The sequence below is a fragment of the Aptenodytes forsteri genome, unplaced genomic scaffold, assembly GCF_000699145.1.
Source record: "Aptenodytes forsteri isolate BGI_AS27 unplaced genomic scaffold, ASM69914v1 Scaffold35, whole genome shotgun sequence".
Taxonomy (NCBI): domain Eukaryota; kingdom Metazoa; phylum Chordata; class Aves; order Sphenisciformes; family Spheniscidae; genus Aptenodytes; species Aptenodytes forsteri.
The window spans coordinates 3,033,533-3,050,837 of NW_008795334.1; the positions used below are offsets into that span (position 1 = coordinate 3,033,533).

The 17,305-nt window shown below is 38.4% G+C and overlaps 1 protein-coding gene across 2 annotated transcripts in view; it reads right to left on the reverse strand.

Moving 5' to 3' along the window:
- TBC1D1 (TBC1 domain family member 1) overlaps positions 1–17,305 on the reverse strand; it is a 113,672-nt gene that overhangs the window by 29,898 nt on the left and 66,469 nt on the right. The window contains exons 9-13 of one of the 2 annotated variants that reach the window (XM_009280157.2): positions 17,066–17,152; positions 15,051–15,298; positions 13,169–13,297; positions 10,645–10,764; positions 9,331–9,470 (exon numbers count right to left, since the gene is read on the reverse strand). In XM_009280157.2, the coding sequence (XP_009278432.1) occupies positions 9,331–9,470; positions 10,645–10,764; positions 13,169–13,297; positions 15,051–15,298; positions 17,066–17,152 (724 nt within the window). Of the gene's footprint in view, positions 1–9,330; positions 9,471–10,644; positions 10,765–13,168; positions 13,298–15,011; positions 15,299–17,065; positions 17,153–17,305 lie in introns of both variants that reach the window. The other variant, XM_009280156.2, reaches the window with a different exon arrangement.

Consider the following 17,305-nt stretch of genomic DNA (forward strand, 5'->3'; position numbering starts at 1 on the left):
CTTAAGAGAAACTGGTAAACATTCATTTAATTTTTTTCTTTACAGGTAAATGGAAAGACTTCAGTGGGCAAAGATCTGCAATTATAAAAGAGGTTTGGGTAAATGTCATCAGGTAGAGAAGGAACACACTCTTGATAATCTTCAACTTGTGTTGACAATTAAAGGAAAATTATTTTGATTTGATTGTTGGTTTTGATGCACACACTATACTGTCAACAGTGTTCTGTGCATATAGTAGCTTTCACACCAATTTTTCTTAGTGCATGTTAAAGAACATTATAAGGGAAATGCTCTCAAGAATAATGCTGGTAGAACTGCCTTAATTTGCTTGAATAAAATAATAAACTTAAAAAAATAAGAATACCATCTTGAAGGAAAGTTTTTCATTTTCTCTAAGGCTGCATTACATGCACAAATTAACATCGCCGTAAGAAAGAGGAATTAATGAAAATGGTCACCAAACATTAATGCAAAGAGTAAAAGTGATCCAGATACATACACCCTTACCCACTGTATGCTATCTGTAGTCTATTCACTTTTTATTACATTCTTATAGCATCCAATACAGAATGCATGTACATCTTGGGGGAAACAAATCTCTTCTCACCCTACACATCCTCTCAATGGTTTATGGATCTTTAGAGTCAGACATGTATTCTGGTTTTATGCATGTATGTGTTAGAAAATATCAGACTATCTACCGAGGCAGTTTATGGTTACCCACTTGCAAAAAAAACAGGCTGCCAAAACGCATGCAAGGAAATGGATTAAACCCATTGCATTCCTTAAGCAAGAATGAATATATCCAAGACCTAAAATCTTCCTGTTTTTAACATGCACGTTCTACTTTCTCAGTGCAAATTTTGTGGATTGGTCTTCACGACCAACTTAACAAAATATCACCTTCTGATTTATTGGAGATGTTACTCACCTTTCGTCCTCCAGTGATCCAACTTACTGTGGCAACACCTGAACCACTGCAAAGCATTAATTATTCAAGTCCATGGTCCTGCTTCCATTTAGGCTGAAAATTTCTTGTCTATTACTGACTAACCTGATAAAATCAGTATTCACTGAAAGAAATTTAACTCACAATGCTTAAGGCTATAAAAGAAAACAGAGAGGTTACAAAATTCTATAGGCTGAACAATTATGATTATCAACCCTACCTCTAATTCTTCTGTGGAAGAGCCCTAGACTTGATTTTACCTTCCAAATGGCAGCTCCTTTTCTATCCTTCCTTTCTTCTTATCACTTGTGGATATTTAACAGAAAGTCTAAAGTCTACTCTGATAAAATGCAATACATTCACAACCTGCCTTCCTTCCCATGTCCATGCTGGCATGTAGCAGGATGTATAGAAGCCAAAATGAACCTGTTTAACTGCTCAGGTGGCTTGTCTAAAGTTTGCAGAGTTGCATCAGCTGTTTGGCCGGTAAAGGAGGCAGGGGAGGTGGAATGTGCAGGTAAAGCAAAGTAAAAAACCAGACATTTGGTAAGTCAGCACTAACCCATGTCCATGAATATACAACAAGGTGATCAACAGACCTGCCATCCGGCTTCCAGATCCAGAACAGATAAGAGTAGAAATACTGTAACAAGAAACTGAGTATTTCATTATTACGCACAAAAGACCTGGAGGATAGCAGAGAAAGCAAAGATAAATAGTAGAGCAATTCAACTGAACATAACTGGGAGCTCATGTTCCACTGAATTAAAATGCCATGTGTTAAAATCCAAGTAATTCGCAGCCTTCAAAACCTTTATGAGACTAGTAAGTGCACTTAAGCAGGATCTGAACACTTCAGCACACACTGAAAGACTGCTTCCCTGTTCATCTGCCAATCTCGTCAGCTTTTGTTGACTCCTATTCCACGCTTGACCTGTACTCCTTTCAAATACGTTGCTCCCTTCCCTGCAGCTTCCATATAAAATTATACCTCCATACATGGTACTTGTACAAGCCTACCACACTTCTACTCTTTAAGGTCCAGGACTGTGCAAGCTGACTCAATACCTATTACTGTATTTTATCAACACACAGGTTATTCTCCATTTGAAGTTCATACTTGGACTACCCTTCAGAATTACTCTTCTGCGCAACGCAATTCTACAAGTCTGTGGGTCCAAACTAAGTATTCCTTGAGAAACAACGTACTTCACTGGGAAAGCCACCAGCTTTCCTGTGCTTGTGAGAATTTGTGCAAGGTGTACAATGAACTGCAGATGAAACTGCTCATGAAGCAGATGGAAATGTTGCACAAATGTACTACTGCATCCATATGTACCTCAAAAGCACTGCTCTGATGCTCCCACCACTTATACTACCCAAGAAAGAACAAGGCCAATAGGAACAATGGACTGAGATGGAATTTGTACAGCAGATCCATTCATTTATACTCAGCTCTTTGGCTTCACATGGCAGTGCTTCAATCCCAAGATGCAGAGTATCCCTACACTCCAAAAGGATCAACAAATGCGTTACACAAAACTCTCATGTGCAAAGATGACACACAAAACAAAGTACAAAAGATTATGAAGAAAGTATCATGGTATATTGCTACCAGGGACCACACTAAAGAAAGTTTGTGAATTAAAAGCTGGTGAATGACTGCAGTAGTAATTAAAACAGACAATATTTGACTGGTAGTGATATAAACAGGAAATTTCATTAGCTCCAGAAGAAGCTACAATGAATATAGAGCATTTGCTGGGACCTGTGGGACAACATTAAAGTATTCCAACAGTGAGCGATTAAAATGTTGCCTTAAACCTTATTTTCTAGGAAATTTCATTTGTAATTGACTGGAAAAAAATTTAATCAATAGTTTCTTATTCAATCAATCTCAGTATTAAACAAGGCTTTCCAAAAACAAGAAGAAAAAAAGGAAACCCACTAAGAGAAACCACACACACAAAGTGAAAAAGAATAGATGTGACAAACCCACCTAAAAGCCTAAATTTTAAAAACATTCTTTCAGAAGCACTTAGTCTAACCAACCTCAAATACCAAAAACAAGATAACAAGATTCATCTTTGACTAGAAACTGCAACACTTCACATAGAAAAGAAGGGCTTGTTTTATTTTTATAGGAAGCTAATAAGGAGGAGTCTCAAATATAATGCATTACTGCCCTCCTCACTATGGAGTTGTTTACACATGGCTCTCTAAATGCAGTGTTTACCAGTCACACGTGCTCTCCAGGGTTAAGAAGTCAGGCAAGATATGGTGAGAATGTGGATGGAAGAATTCCATCAAGGATTTTATTTTCTGCATTACGTCATTTTTCTTTGTTGCATTTTAAACATTACAAAATTCAGCTTAGCAAACAAACAAGAGAATCTTCATAGTCATGTAAGATTAAATTGCCCAAAAGAAAGGACTTTCACAACATCCTTAGTTAGTTCTCTTCAGATCTTCCATTCAGGCAGTGCAACACCTTCTTTCATACATGATACAAAATTAAAGAGGAACTGCAAACTTCTATAACCAAGAATATGATATCCCTATTATTTTACACAGATGTCTGGAATACTTGACTTCATAACCAAATGTGGTAACATGACCGGGAGACTTCTGTTACCAGAAAGCTTCAGATATGGAATCACAAGAAGCAACAAGTTCTTGTAGTCTGACGTACAACTTAAGGCAATGGCTGAATGAGGAATTCTTGAAAAATTGTGTATTTCAATACAGTTGATTAAAATCAGCTCTGAGAGATGCTTTAGAGTTTGATTTTTCTTTTAAAGACAAAAGCTTCTTAAAAAGTAATCACTACTGCCAAATTCACCCCATTTACTAATATTATGAAGCCCTGAGAAATGAATGCCCTGATATTTCAATGGGCACAGAAGGCATCATGCATGTGGTACTTACTGCTTGTAGCCAAGATCCTACGCTGCAAATCAAGATTATGAGCATATATTTGCTCTGAGAGGGACAGAACTGAGTAATCAATTCTAACCAGCTGGCTTACAGCAGTACCAACTTACAGCATTTAAAAACTAGTCATTAGTTAATTAATAATAATTTTCTTGCTAAAAAAGAGCCATTAAAACAGTATTGGAGGACACATTACAAATAATTTACACCACATAAACATTCTAAGTATAGAATGCTAAAGCAACAGTTTACAGTATTTCCAGTACTACTACAAAATTATTTTAAAAATATTTTTGCTTAAATAATGGAAGAGATATAACCCTCACCACAAAGCACATAAATAGATAGGTAGGTGCTAACTACAACTGGTTTTAAGAATAAGAGTTCTTCAAATCCGAACTTTTCGTCAGCACTTAGGATTTAACAGTTTGCTACCTCTGTCTGCCAGAGACTGAAACCCAATTCATTTTAACGAACGAATCAAGTTTTTTTTTCCTGTACAGAGATACTTGTACTTTCTAAAAGAATTTTTTTCTGCAAGTCAAGTTGCAAAACACTACATAGTTGTTCTGGATAAAGTTCCTTTTTTTCATCTGAATCTATTCTGAGTACTGCTAAGCAATACCAAGCATCTCATTCCTCTGAACTGCAATTTCTTTCACTGTTCAACATGTAACTCCACCCCACTGCTCACCTTAAAAAAAATCACCCATTCTCCAACCTAAAACTGACACAGCTGTTATAAAAATCTTGCTGTCTACTGCCAACACACCTCCCACAGCAAGAAAGCTCATGACAAGCACCATCACTTTCCCACCATTTACTTCAGAAAACTATTCACACTCCCTTTAAATCCAGCACTTGACTTTACTCTGCTGGGAGTTTCTGACAATCTGCAAAACAGTTCTCCCACTATGACCAATTCTGAATAGTCAACATGTGAAAATTGTAATGAAATTTCATTACAAATCTGCACAGAGATTTGTAGATGCTGAATAAAAGTATGCAAATATCCTGCTGCACTGCAGTGCAAGGTGAAGTTTCATGATCACTCTGCACTGATCGAAGTGTGTCCTCCTCCTGAGTAGGGTAAGAGCACCCACCCTCAGCTTCCAGACATGTGTCCCTGACTGCCTCCCTGTGCCTGCTCTAGTGCTTGTGCACAATACTGTGAGTGGGACTAGAAAACTGATACAGATGAAAACTAATCACCTTTTTTGAGTGAGCCCATACTTCATCTGGTTTAAAATGATCACCAAGTTGTTCCCTTCACCTTTTTACCAGTGAAGACAGAGAACTAGGAAGTCCTAAACCTTTTGCATAGCCACAGAATGTGGCTTTTGTTAGAGAGAGACTACAGAAGTATGAAGATCTGGCTGCAAGTAGGGAGGGCAGGTATAAAGGTAAAAATCAAGATCATATATAGAAAACAGGACAAAAAAAGCTTTAGAAAAAGAGATTAATGAAAACCTTCTTTCAAAAGAAATATTGTATTGTAACAGATCAAAGTGTGATCCATTTTGTAAGTGACCTCTGCTCCTCTTTTTCCATCTCTCCACTTTGCAGGATACAACACTCATTCCGCTCCCACAAATAAAAAAGAAAAATATCAGAGCACAAGACACTGAGTGTGTCTCAAGGTAGTGGTGAGAGAAACGCTGCCCCCCAGTGCTCCACACCACCCACAGCAGCACAACCATTCCATGGGAAGCAGCAAACAGCAGGAGATGAGGTTGAACATTTGAACTGTAGCTTGCTACAATAGAACTAGCATAATTCAACCCTGCAAACCTCCAGCTACCAGCTGGAAAGCAATAAAAATCTTTACAGCTCATTTCACCTATGCAGAAAATCCTTTCTAGATCTCCAAACTGGAGATCAGCCTCATCTTCAGGCTCACCAGAGATCACCTGGCTGTCCTGCCAGGCAGCAAATTGCATAATGCCTCTCCGATGTGCTTCATTGTAAAGTTATGTGCAGAAGCAGGGGAAAACAGCGGGGAAAGGCAAAAGTGGCAGCACCCACAAGAAGGAGGTGGCTGGAGGAGGACCTGCACATGGGACATTGCTCCCATAACAACCAAAAATAACGGTTTCCTGTACCTGAGGCTTTCTGTTGTCTCAGAGCACTCACCTTGCCTGAGTGTGGCTGGATTGAGTCCAGTCATCAGGCAAGGCAGGAATCTCAACTGGGAAGAAAAAAAAATTGCTTTCTGGTGTACCTATTTGCAATATTTTTTTTTTTTTTAACTCTACTGATTTAGGACTGTTTTTCATTTTACTCCTGAACTAGTAAGAAATGAACACCCTCCTTCACATATAATAAACCCCTCCTTTTAAATAATGGTGTCTGCAAAACAAGCTCTCTGCCTGGTAATACAAAATGCAACCACGAAAGCCGAAAGCACAGCGAGCAATCATTTCTCTCCAGCTGAGCTACAGGAAATGAAGTTTTAGCTCGAACTACTTATGAACACCTCCTAAAAAGGTAAAAGATCCAGAAGTGCAAGACAGTGGGACTCAAAGTGCTGTCAGCTTCACGTGAGAACTCAGGACACTAGACACCTCTCAAGTTCAGAACCTCATAAGATTAAGCTCAAAATTTCTGCAAAAGCTATGTACCAGTTGTCTGGGTTTTGTTTTTGTTGACTGTTTTTCATTTTACTCCTGAACTAGTAAGAAATGAACACCCTCCTTCACATATAATAAACCCCTCCTTTTAAATAATGGTGTCTGCAAAACAAACAGCATGCTCTCTGCCTGGTAATACAAAATGCAACCACGAAAGCACAGCGAGCAATCATTTCTCTCCAGCTGAGCTACAGGAAATGAAGTTTTAGCTCGAACTACTTATGAACACCTCCTAAAAAGGTAAAAGATCCAGAAGTGCAAGACAGTGGGACTCAAAGTGCTGTCAGCTTCACGTGAGAACTCAGGACACTAGACACCTCTCAAGTTCAGAACCTCATAAGATTAAGCTCAAAATTTCTGCAAAAGCTATGTACCAGTTGTCTGGGTTTTGTTTTTGTTTTTTTAACTTTTAGTAAATACACCTTCATACCCTGCTATGTTAACCACACAGAGTGGCAATGAACATGATGCATTTTGAGATTCAGCTCTCCCATTGCCTATACAAATGGAATCACAAATGTTAGGATCTAGATCTTTCTGTGTGTATAAAGCTTAAAGTTGTCTCTATTTCTTGTGACATCTTACACATGCATATTTACTGATTACAACCCAAAGAAGTTACAGCCACAGAGCAGTTTCATTTTGTTGACAGTGCCTGCCCACATGTTGTCAAAGCAACGCGTAGTTCAGGCATACTAGTGGATTTTATGTTTAAAACAAAGTTTAGTAAAGCAGCCTATGCTAAGCTTGAAAAACTTAATCATCTCTGACTCACAGAGATCTGGGTCTCTTGGTTGGCCAACTTACTAACTTTAAAAAAATCCCTAGCCTTTTTTCTTACTGCTCTCCTGAAGAGTACCCTGGAGTGGCGTGTGGGCTATTGCACTTGAATGGAGAAATTGGTCAGTGGAGTCACAGTGTATAAAGGGAAACTCGTGAACGTTCCCTTGTTTCCCTCTTAATGCTGACTTTTGCAGAGCATGACAAAACATGTTTTCTTTAAAACCTTCTTTGCCCTCTGTCCAATTTGACTGAAATTGATCTTTTGGTGATACATCAGCTGTTTGCATAAATTCTGTTTCCAAAGGAAATCAGTCTAAAAAGAGCAAGAAAGACTTTAAGAAAAAAAAAAAAAAAAAAACTAAACATATTACGACAAAGACAGACAAGGAAGTACAGGTAACTTATCAAATCAATAAACCCTACTGCATGTGCTGCTTCTCCTTGAGAGAGTATGAAAGAAAGAAGAACAAGATGATGAATGATAGCTAGTTACATTTACTTTGGAACTACCTAGGTTACTAAAAGTTAACTGTGGTGGTGAGTCCAATGTAAGATCATCTGTACAGCAGCTCTCTTAAAGGCCACAGACACTGGATCATGAGTGAGTATCCTTTACTGTCAGAAACGTTCCAGGAGATGCATGAAAATCCAAATGGAAAAACCCAATACTTGTTATAAATAATAAACGCCCCCCAACTCTGAGTTTTCTCCCTCTGTTCATAAGTTGAATATGTACATTGGAACAAAAACAGCAAAAGAAAACAAGAGTGAAGAAAAAGGCCAGATATTTTAAATTGCTCCTCCTATTAATAACAGTTCCTGTTTTCAATTTTGGCCACACTTGTTTCTCCAACTATTCTGCTTATCCAGCTGTAGGTTGTTAAGATTGTATCTTGCAGCTATTATGTCTCAGAGGAAATGTTTGGATAGGCAATTTAGTTTTGGGGTTTTTTTCCCTATTTAATATGGGAAGGTTTTGTGGCTTTCAAAAAGAAGTAAGACTATTTCCAGTCACAAAAAGATGCATCAAACCTGCAAAAACAGTAGCTTCACAGAACAGCTAAGGTTCGAACAGCTCCTTCATATGCCTTGAAGTATAGGAGAGCATTTCACATGTATGTTTACACAACATGCTCTTGACATCACTTTGTTTTGAAGTACACTAAATTTGAGAGGCATCTATGCCCATATACAGCTTACCCCATCGTCAGTCAAATTACGTTGCAAGCAATGCATTAATGACAGAAACACTTTTGTTACACTTTTGTGTCCAGTTAATCAAGGTCTCTCTTTAAGATGCAAGAAAAATGTCTCGGTGACATTAAGACTTTTTACTACAATGTACTGTTCCCTCCTGTTCCCTTATACTTTTTCTTATTTCTTATACAATGGTCTTAGAGATCAGTCAGAAGGTAGAGCTTGCAGAGCTCAAGCTGTGAAATTCAAACTTTAGTGAGCCAGAGACCATTATCTACAGACACAAGCTTCTCTGAGGCATTCTTGGCCTCAGCATGTGCTGTACCGTCTGGCTCACATGAAGTGAGATGCATAAAACGATGCACCTGCATGCTCATGTGCAGTGATTTTTTTCTAGTCTGTGGTTCTTTAGCTCTACAGAATTTCAGGAAATAAATATGAGAACAGTGGGTAACTATAGCTCAAGTGGCAAATGTCACAGACTGGAGCAGCATACGTGAGGTCAAATTCAGTCTGGTATGAAGTACACGCTACAGAACTCAACTGAGGTCATAAAAGAAATTTAATTCCTTCTGCTAGGCCTGGATTTTTCTAGTCTATAGTTCTATACTCCAGCATGGAAATACGAAATAGAAGCATCACCTTTTCTTCAAAGCAATACTTGGTGATACATTTTTTTCCCAGAACTCATTAAAATAGTACACATAAAAATAATTTCTTCTCTGGTTAGTTAATTTGACACAATCGGAACTATGTTGTCGGTAGACAAAATGATCCATGCTTCACAGACTACATCCACTAACAACGTTCATGGGAGCAAATAAACACACACTTTACCATCATATCGGCTGGGAGAATCACATGCTTTCTGAGGGGTTGCCACTCGCAGGAATATCTGTTGCCTCCATGAATGCCGTCGAGTTCTTACAGGGCTGTCCACATCAATGGCCTGCTGGCTGTGTTTGGATACGTAGTCGCTAAAATTGCAGAACACAGAATGGCTTGTGAGTAGGTTACCTGAATCTGCTAGTAACAGTGACACAGTCTTCAGTGAATACAATAACACGAACCATCAACTAAGGAATGCAGTGTGCTGTGCACATGCTGGGTCAAGCTCTTAGGTAGGTGAAGCTTGCTTTGTGGCAGCAGGCTTATACAAGGCTGCAAACCACTTAGGTTCACCAAAAGGGGCTGGCAGCTCTGTGTAATCTGCTTTCTCCAGTTTTAACTAATCTTCAGCTTTCTTTGCAGCAGTGTATTAAACACAATGCATTAAAGACACATACACCATAATGTCTCTTTACCATTCTGCTATTTAAATGCCATCCACAAAATCTGGCAATTATTCACAGGAGACACAAAGAACTGCTGATGTCTTTTATCAGCACACATCAAGGAGCTTTATAAACACCAACTAAACCGCCAACCTTCTGTGAACTGGGTATGTAATATATTCCTTCACAACACAGACTTTGAGCAAAACTCTTAACTTTTGTGTTTGCAAGTCACCATCTGAAATAAGCAACAAACTTGGGAACAGTGTCCAGGAACCTTGGATGTTACTCCTTTGATGTAATCCACAAACTACATACAGAGGTTTTTATTCAGAATATTCAATGAAATAGTGAACAGCAATGCTGTTTTCCTATTAAAAATCCCACTAATAACTTTCACCCGTTACATCTTTAAACTATTCATTGCTTTGTTCCAGCCATTGGCTAAATAGCTGCATGAGACTTTGTTGAAGCTGAAAGGGATAAACGAACTTCAAATAGCTCTGGCAGCAACTGGGAGAGCATTTTAAAGGCCATCCTCTCCTTCCAATTTGAGGACAATGACATTGCTTTAGGACGAACCACGCATATTCTCTTAATTGAAAACTGCTATTACAGTCCTTTGGCAGGAATAATCACAGAAGTATATAGATGGAAGTTGTTTGATTACAACATCAAAATGGCTAAGTTCTGCAATCTTAACGGGAGAGGAATCTGGGATAGCACCATCCTTTTGACAGCAATCACATGCAGAATACATGCAAGTGAACGGTTGCACAAATCAGGTTTTGCAAGTGCGAGAAGCATTTGAAGTATTTCACACAAAGAAACCTTTGAAAATACAGTTTTACCTCCAGGCTTTAAGAGAGAACCCTACCTTGTCGTGCTCCTAAAGTCAGAGGTGTTATTTTCATCTACAGGAGCCAGAAATTTTAAGAAATTTGGCACAGAAGAGGAAGAATGAAGCTTTTTCCTTAAGGCAGTACGGTAGGAGATGCTGAGAGTGCAGTTGGGAAAAGTATAGTTTAGAACAAAGAAGTATAAATCCACAGATTTAAAATAATACATACTGCTAAGTTTCAAACAAAAAGCAGCTAAATCCTGAAGGCCTGAATATCAAGGAAACCAAAGTCAAAACTGAAAGTGCTAACAAAGTGCTACTTTGAAATACATATTTCTTTGGGCAAACTAAAGTGTTCCAACATAAATAAATGTACTTCCAGTAAAGTTGTTATTCTTTGCTATATCCCAAGATTTTTAGTGCCTGTTTCAAGTAAATTCCTTTAATCTAATAAGAACTGATGCCAACCTTATCATTGTACATTTACTTAAATACCAGTTTCAATGACTGACTAAGTTTGGGGCAAAAGGTTAGGAAAAGCTGACACTGATAATCATTGTGCTGGCGAAAGAAAAATAAGACTTTGGCAAAAAACATTTTGTCAAGCATTAACAAATGTTAATTTTTATTAATTATATTTTAATTTTTATTCAGTTTTATATACTTACATTCAGACAGGGTTTTATTCAGACAAGCTTGGAACTTTTAAGTTAAAAGCTGAGCCTTCCGATTGATCATTTAGGATTGTGGCTCTATTTATGCAACAGACAGGAGCACTAATCAAATTTCATCAACAGTCTTCTGGCCAACATAATTCTGCTCTTTCTTTTAAAATAACAAGCCCCCAACATACTCAGAAGGAGGTTAATAGAAGGAAGTGAGAACAACTCAGATACGAAAAGTTTCTGCATGCATGGAATGAAAACATAGAAAGTTACTTGGCTGATGATACTAGATTCCCTTTTCTCAGAAAAGTACACAAAAACATGAGTAGGAGAATTTACTCCTGAAAAACTAAGTTTAAGAAAGAACTGTTTCTGATAAGCCATAATGATATATCTGCATGGCCTTTAGTGCTGTCTCCTGACGATGTGAATGGGATGGGGGGATACTCTGGGATAATCACTAGTATGAAGTGAAGCTGTTTTTAGTAGCTGGTACTGAGCACGAAGAAGATAAGGCTGTAGCATGGTGTGCCCTGCAAACAGGTTTCACTTACAATCACATTGTAAATCCATCAGAATTACACAGTAATTTCACTTACAGAATACAATCAACTTGGGCAGTTTGACTTTATTGATTTAAACTCATTAACCCATTTGATATCCCTATCAATTTCCGTTTTCAGTCTTCTTGCTTAGAGATTCAATATGCTATACCCTTAAATGACAGGGAAAGCAAAGAAGTTTCTACTGTGTGTGCAGAATCACTACCAAATCTTGGAAAAATGTGCTTTTGAGAATTTAACCTTCAGGATTCAAGTAAGTCTTATTAAAATGAACAGTTAAGAGGACATTGTAGACTCGTATTTCCTCCCCTGAGCTATACCATACTTCTGAGGCGAAGCTAAATTAAGAGAGATGCTAGTTAGTACTCAGCAAATACAACTGAAGGAACTGGTGAAACAAGGTTCTCAGTTGAGTGTTTTCTCAGGATCAGAAGAATCAGCACCTTGGGGAAACAGGAAACCTTCACCCAAGAGAACAAAACCAAACAATAAACAGTAGCAGCAATAAAAATTGCTGCCAATGGCCATTGGCAGCGCTTCCAAGGACATTTGGTCTCATTAGCCTTTTGAGCTAAAATAAGCAGTTTTAGCTCAAGGGGTTAAGAAAGGGTTTCACAGTTAAGATTTTTAGGGAGCTACATGTTTCAGGTTCTCAGGGAAATGATGGGTTAATATCCTTTTCTCAATGTTCTCTGTATTTCTCTATTTTTGTTCTAAGAAAGGAGGCACAGAAAAGTATCATTTGATATTGCTCAAAGTAACCAAGAGAAATACATGAGCTGGTGGGTTGGGGTTTTTTGTTTGTTTGTTCTTGGGTTTTGGTTTTTGGGGGAGTGGGGGGTGTGGTGGTCTTTTTTTTTTTTTGTTTGTGGGGTTTTTTGTATCAGCTCTCCACAGTCCTGCTATTTCTTGCCCCATTTAGTTAACTTAGTCAATTTGCATTTAATGTCGGGCACAAAAGAATATTAATATGTTTCTGTGTTACCAGGAACAAAGCAGAACAGAACTGAATTATTCAGGAGGGACAGAGTGAGCTGGATCACAGGTTCTTGGCAACTTATCCCTCACAAAATTTAAGCAGTGCTGCTGTCTGCTGCATAACAAGTTCCTTTGGAGCAACTTCCTCTAAAGAAATGCATGTGTCTGAAAATTTTATTTATTAAAACAAAAAAATTATGTAAGTAACAGCTCTACACAAGAGTTCCCTCTCCCATAAAAATCTACCACCTTTGGTCTATATTAAATTATTTTAATTATTTACACTATATAGCTTCATATTTATGACATGGTTAAACAAACCCTACCCCAACCTATGTACAGGTGCTAGCTCACCTCTTTTGTGCAAAATGCCCACTTTGTTCTCCACTTGAATTATGCCTTAGATATTTAAAAAAGTTGGGTGAAGAGGCCGAGGGATTAAGACGAGCTAGAGTAGGAGAACGCGCAAGTTGACCAGAAGAACTTTTAGATTCGCCGACAGATGTGTTCAAACCGTATAGTGGGATTCCAACCAGAGCGATGAAGTTGAGGTAGCACAAAGAACAAAACACAGTAAGAGAGGGGAAGGGGGGGGGGGGTCTTCTCTAATCTCTGAAAGGGACCTGGCATATACAAATGAGCCATTTTCTATGTTTTTCACAGTTAATGAAGTAACTGTAAGAGGCCGAACATTTTAACCCAATCAGCAAAGTCCCAAACACACACTCACAGGCTTCAGCAAGGCATTTCAGCATATGACTAAATTTAAACTCCCAAAAAACCTGTCAATGACACACCCCTTTCTTCTCCCTCATATGTGCTTCCCCTTGGTTTCTATGATAAAGTCAGGCATATGATCAAGAATTCTAATGGATGAGAAGAGAAATGATACATGAAAAACTGAATTTATTTACACTTTGGAAACAAATTATGAATTGAGGTAAGCTGTTCAAAAACACTCATAAAACATACAAGACTTATTAAAAGTCTATCATTCCAGTGATTTTTCAGAACTTTAAGTATACTTTTCTACTAAATTTTCTATTTCCCCTGGTTCTGTACATTTGCTATGAAAGGGAAGCAACAGTGATTTCTTTTTGGTTTGAGTTATGTGAGGGAGCAGGCACAAGCAGGTCTTACTAAAAATTACATGATCAAACCCAAATAGAAATAACCAAGGAAATGAAAAAAAAAATACTTAATTTCTAGCTGCATTCCTATAGTAAGACAGGAACTGACTGAACAAGCAGCTACAAGCATCAGGCAACTCTCAATAACAGACCAACAACACAAGTCCTAAACTGCACTACAAAAACATTCTAGTATTTTAGAATTAAAAAGGTTCAAAGAAGGGACAAAAAGGCAACCCAGGTTATGTTTTCTTTCAAATACTGTAATTCTCTTTTTTTCACTGTCATGACCTATTTCAGGCATGTTCATTTACTGCCCTGCCTCCTGCAGGAAAAATGAGCTGGAACACATACAGATTTCCTACTGTCTAACTTGTGTAAACGAGCAGTTTTGGCAGTAAAACAGAAGCCTACAGACAGAAATGTTTCCATAGCAATTGGAAAAAGCCAGATAGAGGGAGGGAAAAAAACTGCCATAAAGTTAAGAGGAGACTTTAGAGATGTAGAGGCAGGCTTTTGAAGGAGGATAGCTTGAGAATATTAGCACGAAGGCAAGCAGAAGCTTGTTTTTGCAAGTAAAATCTAACATAGGCTCATTGAAAAGCTACACAGGAGCCTCACCTCTATCAATGATTACACAATTTATGTCAGTTTTTTTTTAAAGTCACACATGAATTCACCAACTAGCAAGGTTTTCAGCACCACAAATGCTACCGGATAGACACCAAGAAGTAGAATTTATTTATACTGCTTGCAGATCAAAACAACAAAAATTACTGAATATTGCTTGCAAAAATATAATCGAACCCCTTAGGAGCAATCCTATGTTGTGCTTACACTTAATTTTGTGACATATACTGTGGAACTACACATCTCGTGTTTTCTCTCCCCTGTGGAGCACACAGGGCTAAAAGTGTTTTTAAACGGGATACCTACAAACCTCCAAAGAGTGACACACTGCTGCGATACATTTCTTATCCATTAAGAGGACATACCTGGTATGCAATTATGATCCCCAAACATGCCCTCAATAAACAAAATCATAGCCTGCTTTTAATAAGTCTTACTTTCTTTTGTGAGGAGTCTCTGTGCTCACTGAGTGATACCTCATAAGTTTCCTCTGGGGAACAGACGGTGATGTTTCAACAGGTACCAGAGATTCCTGGCTTTCTGTTGGCAAATGACTCAGTGTGTTTGCTCGCCTCCGAAAGCTTTGCTGAGGTAATGTAACAGACTGCTCAACAGGAGAATCATCTGCGTCACTGGAGAGATCACCCACTGATCCACTGGTTTTGACAGCGTTTTCTGTAGGAACTGTAAGTCTGTCCTTCTCCTTTTCACACAATGGTGGTTCCTAGCAGTGCAAAAAATAAGGTTATCAATACGTGGGTTTAAAATCAGTCTTTGAGGTTGCAGTTCCATGTCATTATTCCCATCCCACAGAGACCTGCTTCAACCTTGCACATTTTAATCATGATAGCTCAAAGAAAGAATCTTTGATGTTTTATGTCCTTGTTATTAATCATTTAGGTCAACAAATCACAGCCTCCATTTTACAGAGAAAAAGCAATTTTGAGAGTAATTGTATTTTGCAGCATGTTGAGTACAAGTCAGAAGAATGGGGTCAGAACAGAACAGTTGGGTCAGGTTTGGGTAACAGTGACAGCAATGAAAAGGGTGGCATTTCAGAGTACTGTATATTTAGTACCCCATCTAACAATACAATATTCCTCTTGTCTACATGAAGATTCACACAAAGGACTTCAATCCTATGACTAGATGCCTGTTTCAGTCCAAAACCATGTATTTTTCTTCATTCTCCACCTCATGTGTTTCCTCCAGAGTCAGCCATTCTTTCAAAAACATAAGCTGAAAGAGCAGACTCTTGATTACATGAAGTCAGGAGTCCGGAAGTGACTAGGCACTAGAGCAGAATCAGTAGTTCTTAATTACATGAAGTCAGGAGTCCGGAGGTGACTAGGCACTAGAGCAGAATCAGTAGTTGTATCCAAGTCTGCACTGCCTCCAGGGAAGAAGACTAGCTTCTTGTATGCTGTTTGTTTATATTGTTTTATTCAGACTAAAACTTTCTAACCATGCAAAGGGGGAAATTACTCCACTTCTTGTTTTAGTTTTATGTTTCTTATGAATGCAATCCTGCGTTAACGGTATGTACTTTCAGGATGAAACCAACCAGATTAGGATGAGCAGCATGGTAATGATTGCATTTGTTTTGCTGCACATTGTTGCAAGATTCAGATGATGTTATATAATATTTTATTTCACATATATAGACTCATGCGATAAGATACCTACATACAAAATGTATGTTTATATACAGTACAAGGCACTTCTAATTCAAATGGAGGCCCAATTGCACTGCTCCTTTTTATAGCATGGGGAACAGAATGAAAGGCCTAAAAGCAACTTGAAACTTCTGGAGAACAGAAACTCAGATTTACTATGAGTCCCATCTTGCCAAAAAGTATGGAAATCTCCAGCAAAACTCTACAGATAACGGCATCTTACATGTCACCACTGTACTGACATGTGACTGCTATTTCTTAGCCTGAATCTCAGTTACCAGAGTAAACTGGGAAATTACTTTGTTCAAGTTGTCCCTCAGAGGACTCACACACATTCTAACATGTGACATAAATGAAAAATGATTTGGTAACCAACTTGCAAATTCTAAAAAACTTAAATATTGCTTCAAGCTGGGGGGGGGAAAGAGAAAGGCAGTGGCTGATCCAAGAGGCTGCCTGCAATGAATGCAGCCCCGTCACCCTCAGAAGGACTCGGCACAGGAATAGAGACACACCCTATAGGTCACCAAGTGGCAGCAGGACTCTTACAGGTAAGAAGAAAAGGACATACCTTCCCCCCCCCTCTGTGATACTTTTTTTATCATACTGTTTGGCTGTTCTGGGGTTCATTTCTTTTCACACACCATGGCTTAGCCTGTCTACTCCAAAAAAAGAATCAAAACAAAATGCAAGATGTTAGAACAGAACAGGTCCAATATGAGCAGTCAGTAACCGCACTTCACATCTGACTAGTTGTTTCAGGGAATATTATCTAAAGTTTCTAAATATGTACATTCACCACAGGCTTTACTTACTTTACTTGGGCTGCTTAAGGTACTGGACGTGGAGCTGTCCAAATCCACAGCACCAGAACTGTCCAGCGGACCTCTGGCTTTACTGCCCTGTAGAGATAAAGCACACTAGCAGTTATATAATAATATACGGGGCATACCAAGAAGAGTTTTGTGTGGCATAGTCAGAATCTGTAATTTTCAAAGGCTGTATCAAATTTAATTTCCTGAAATGCCTAAGAATAGCCTTTGCCCCTGTGAGAA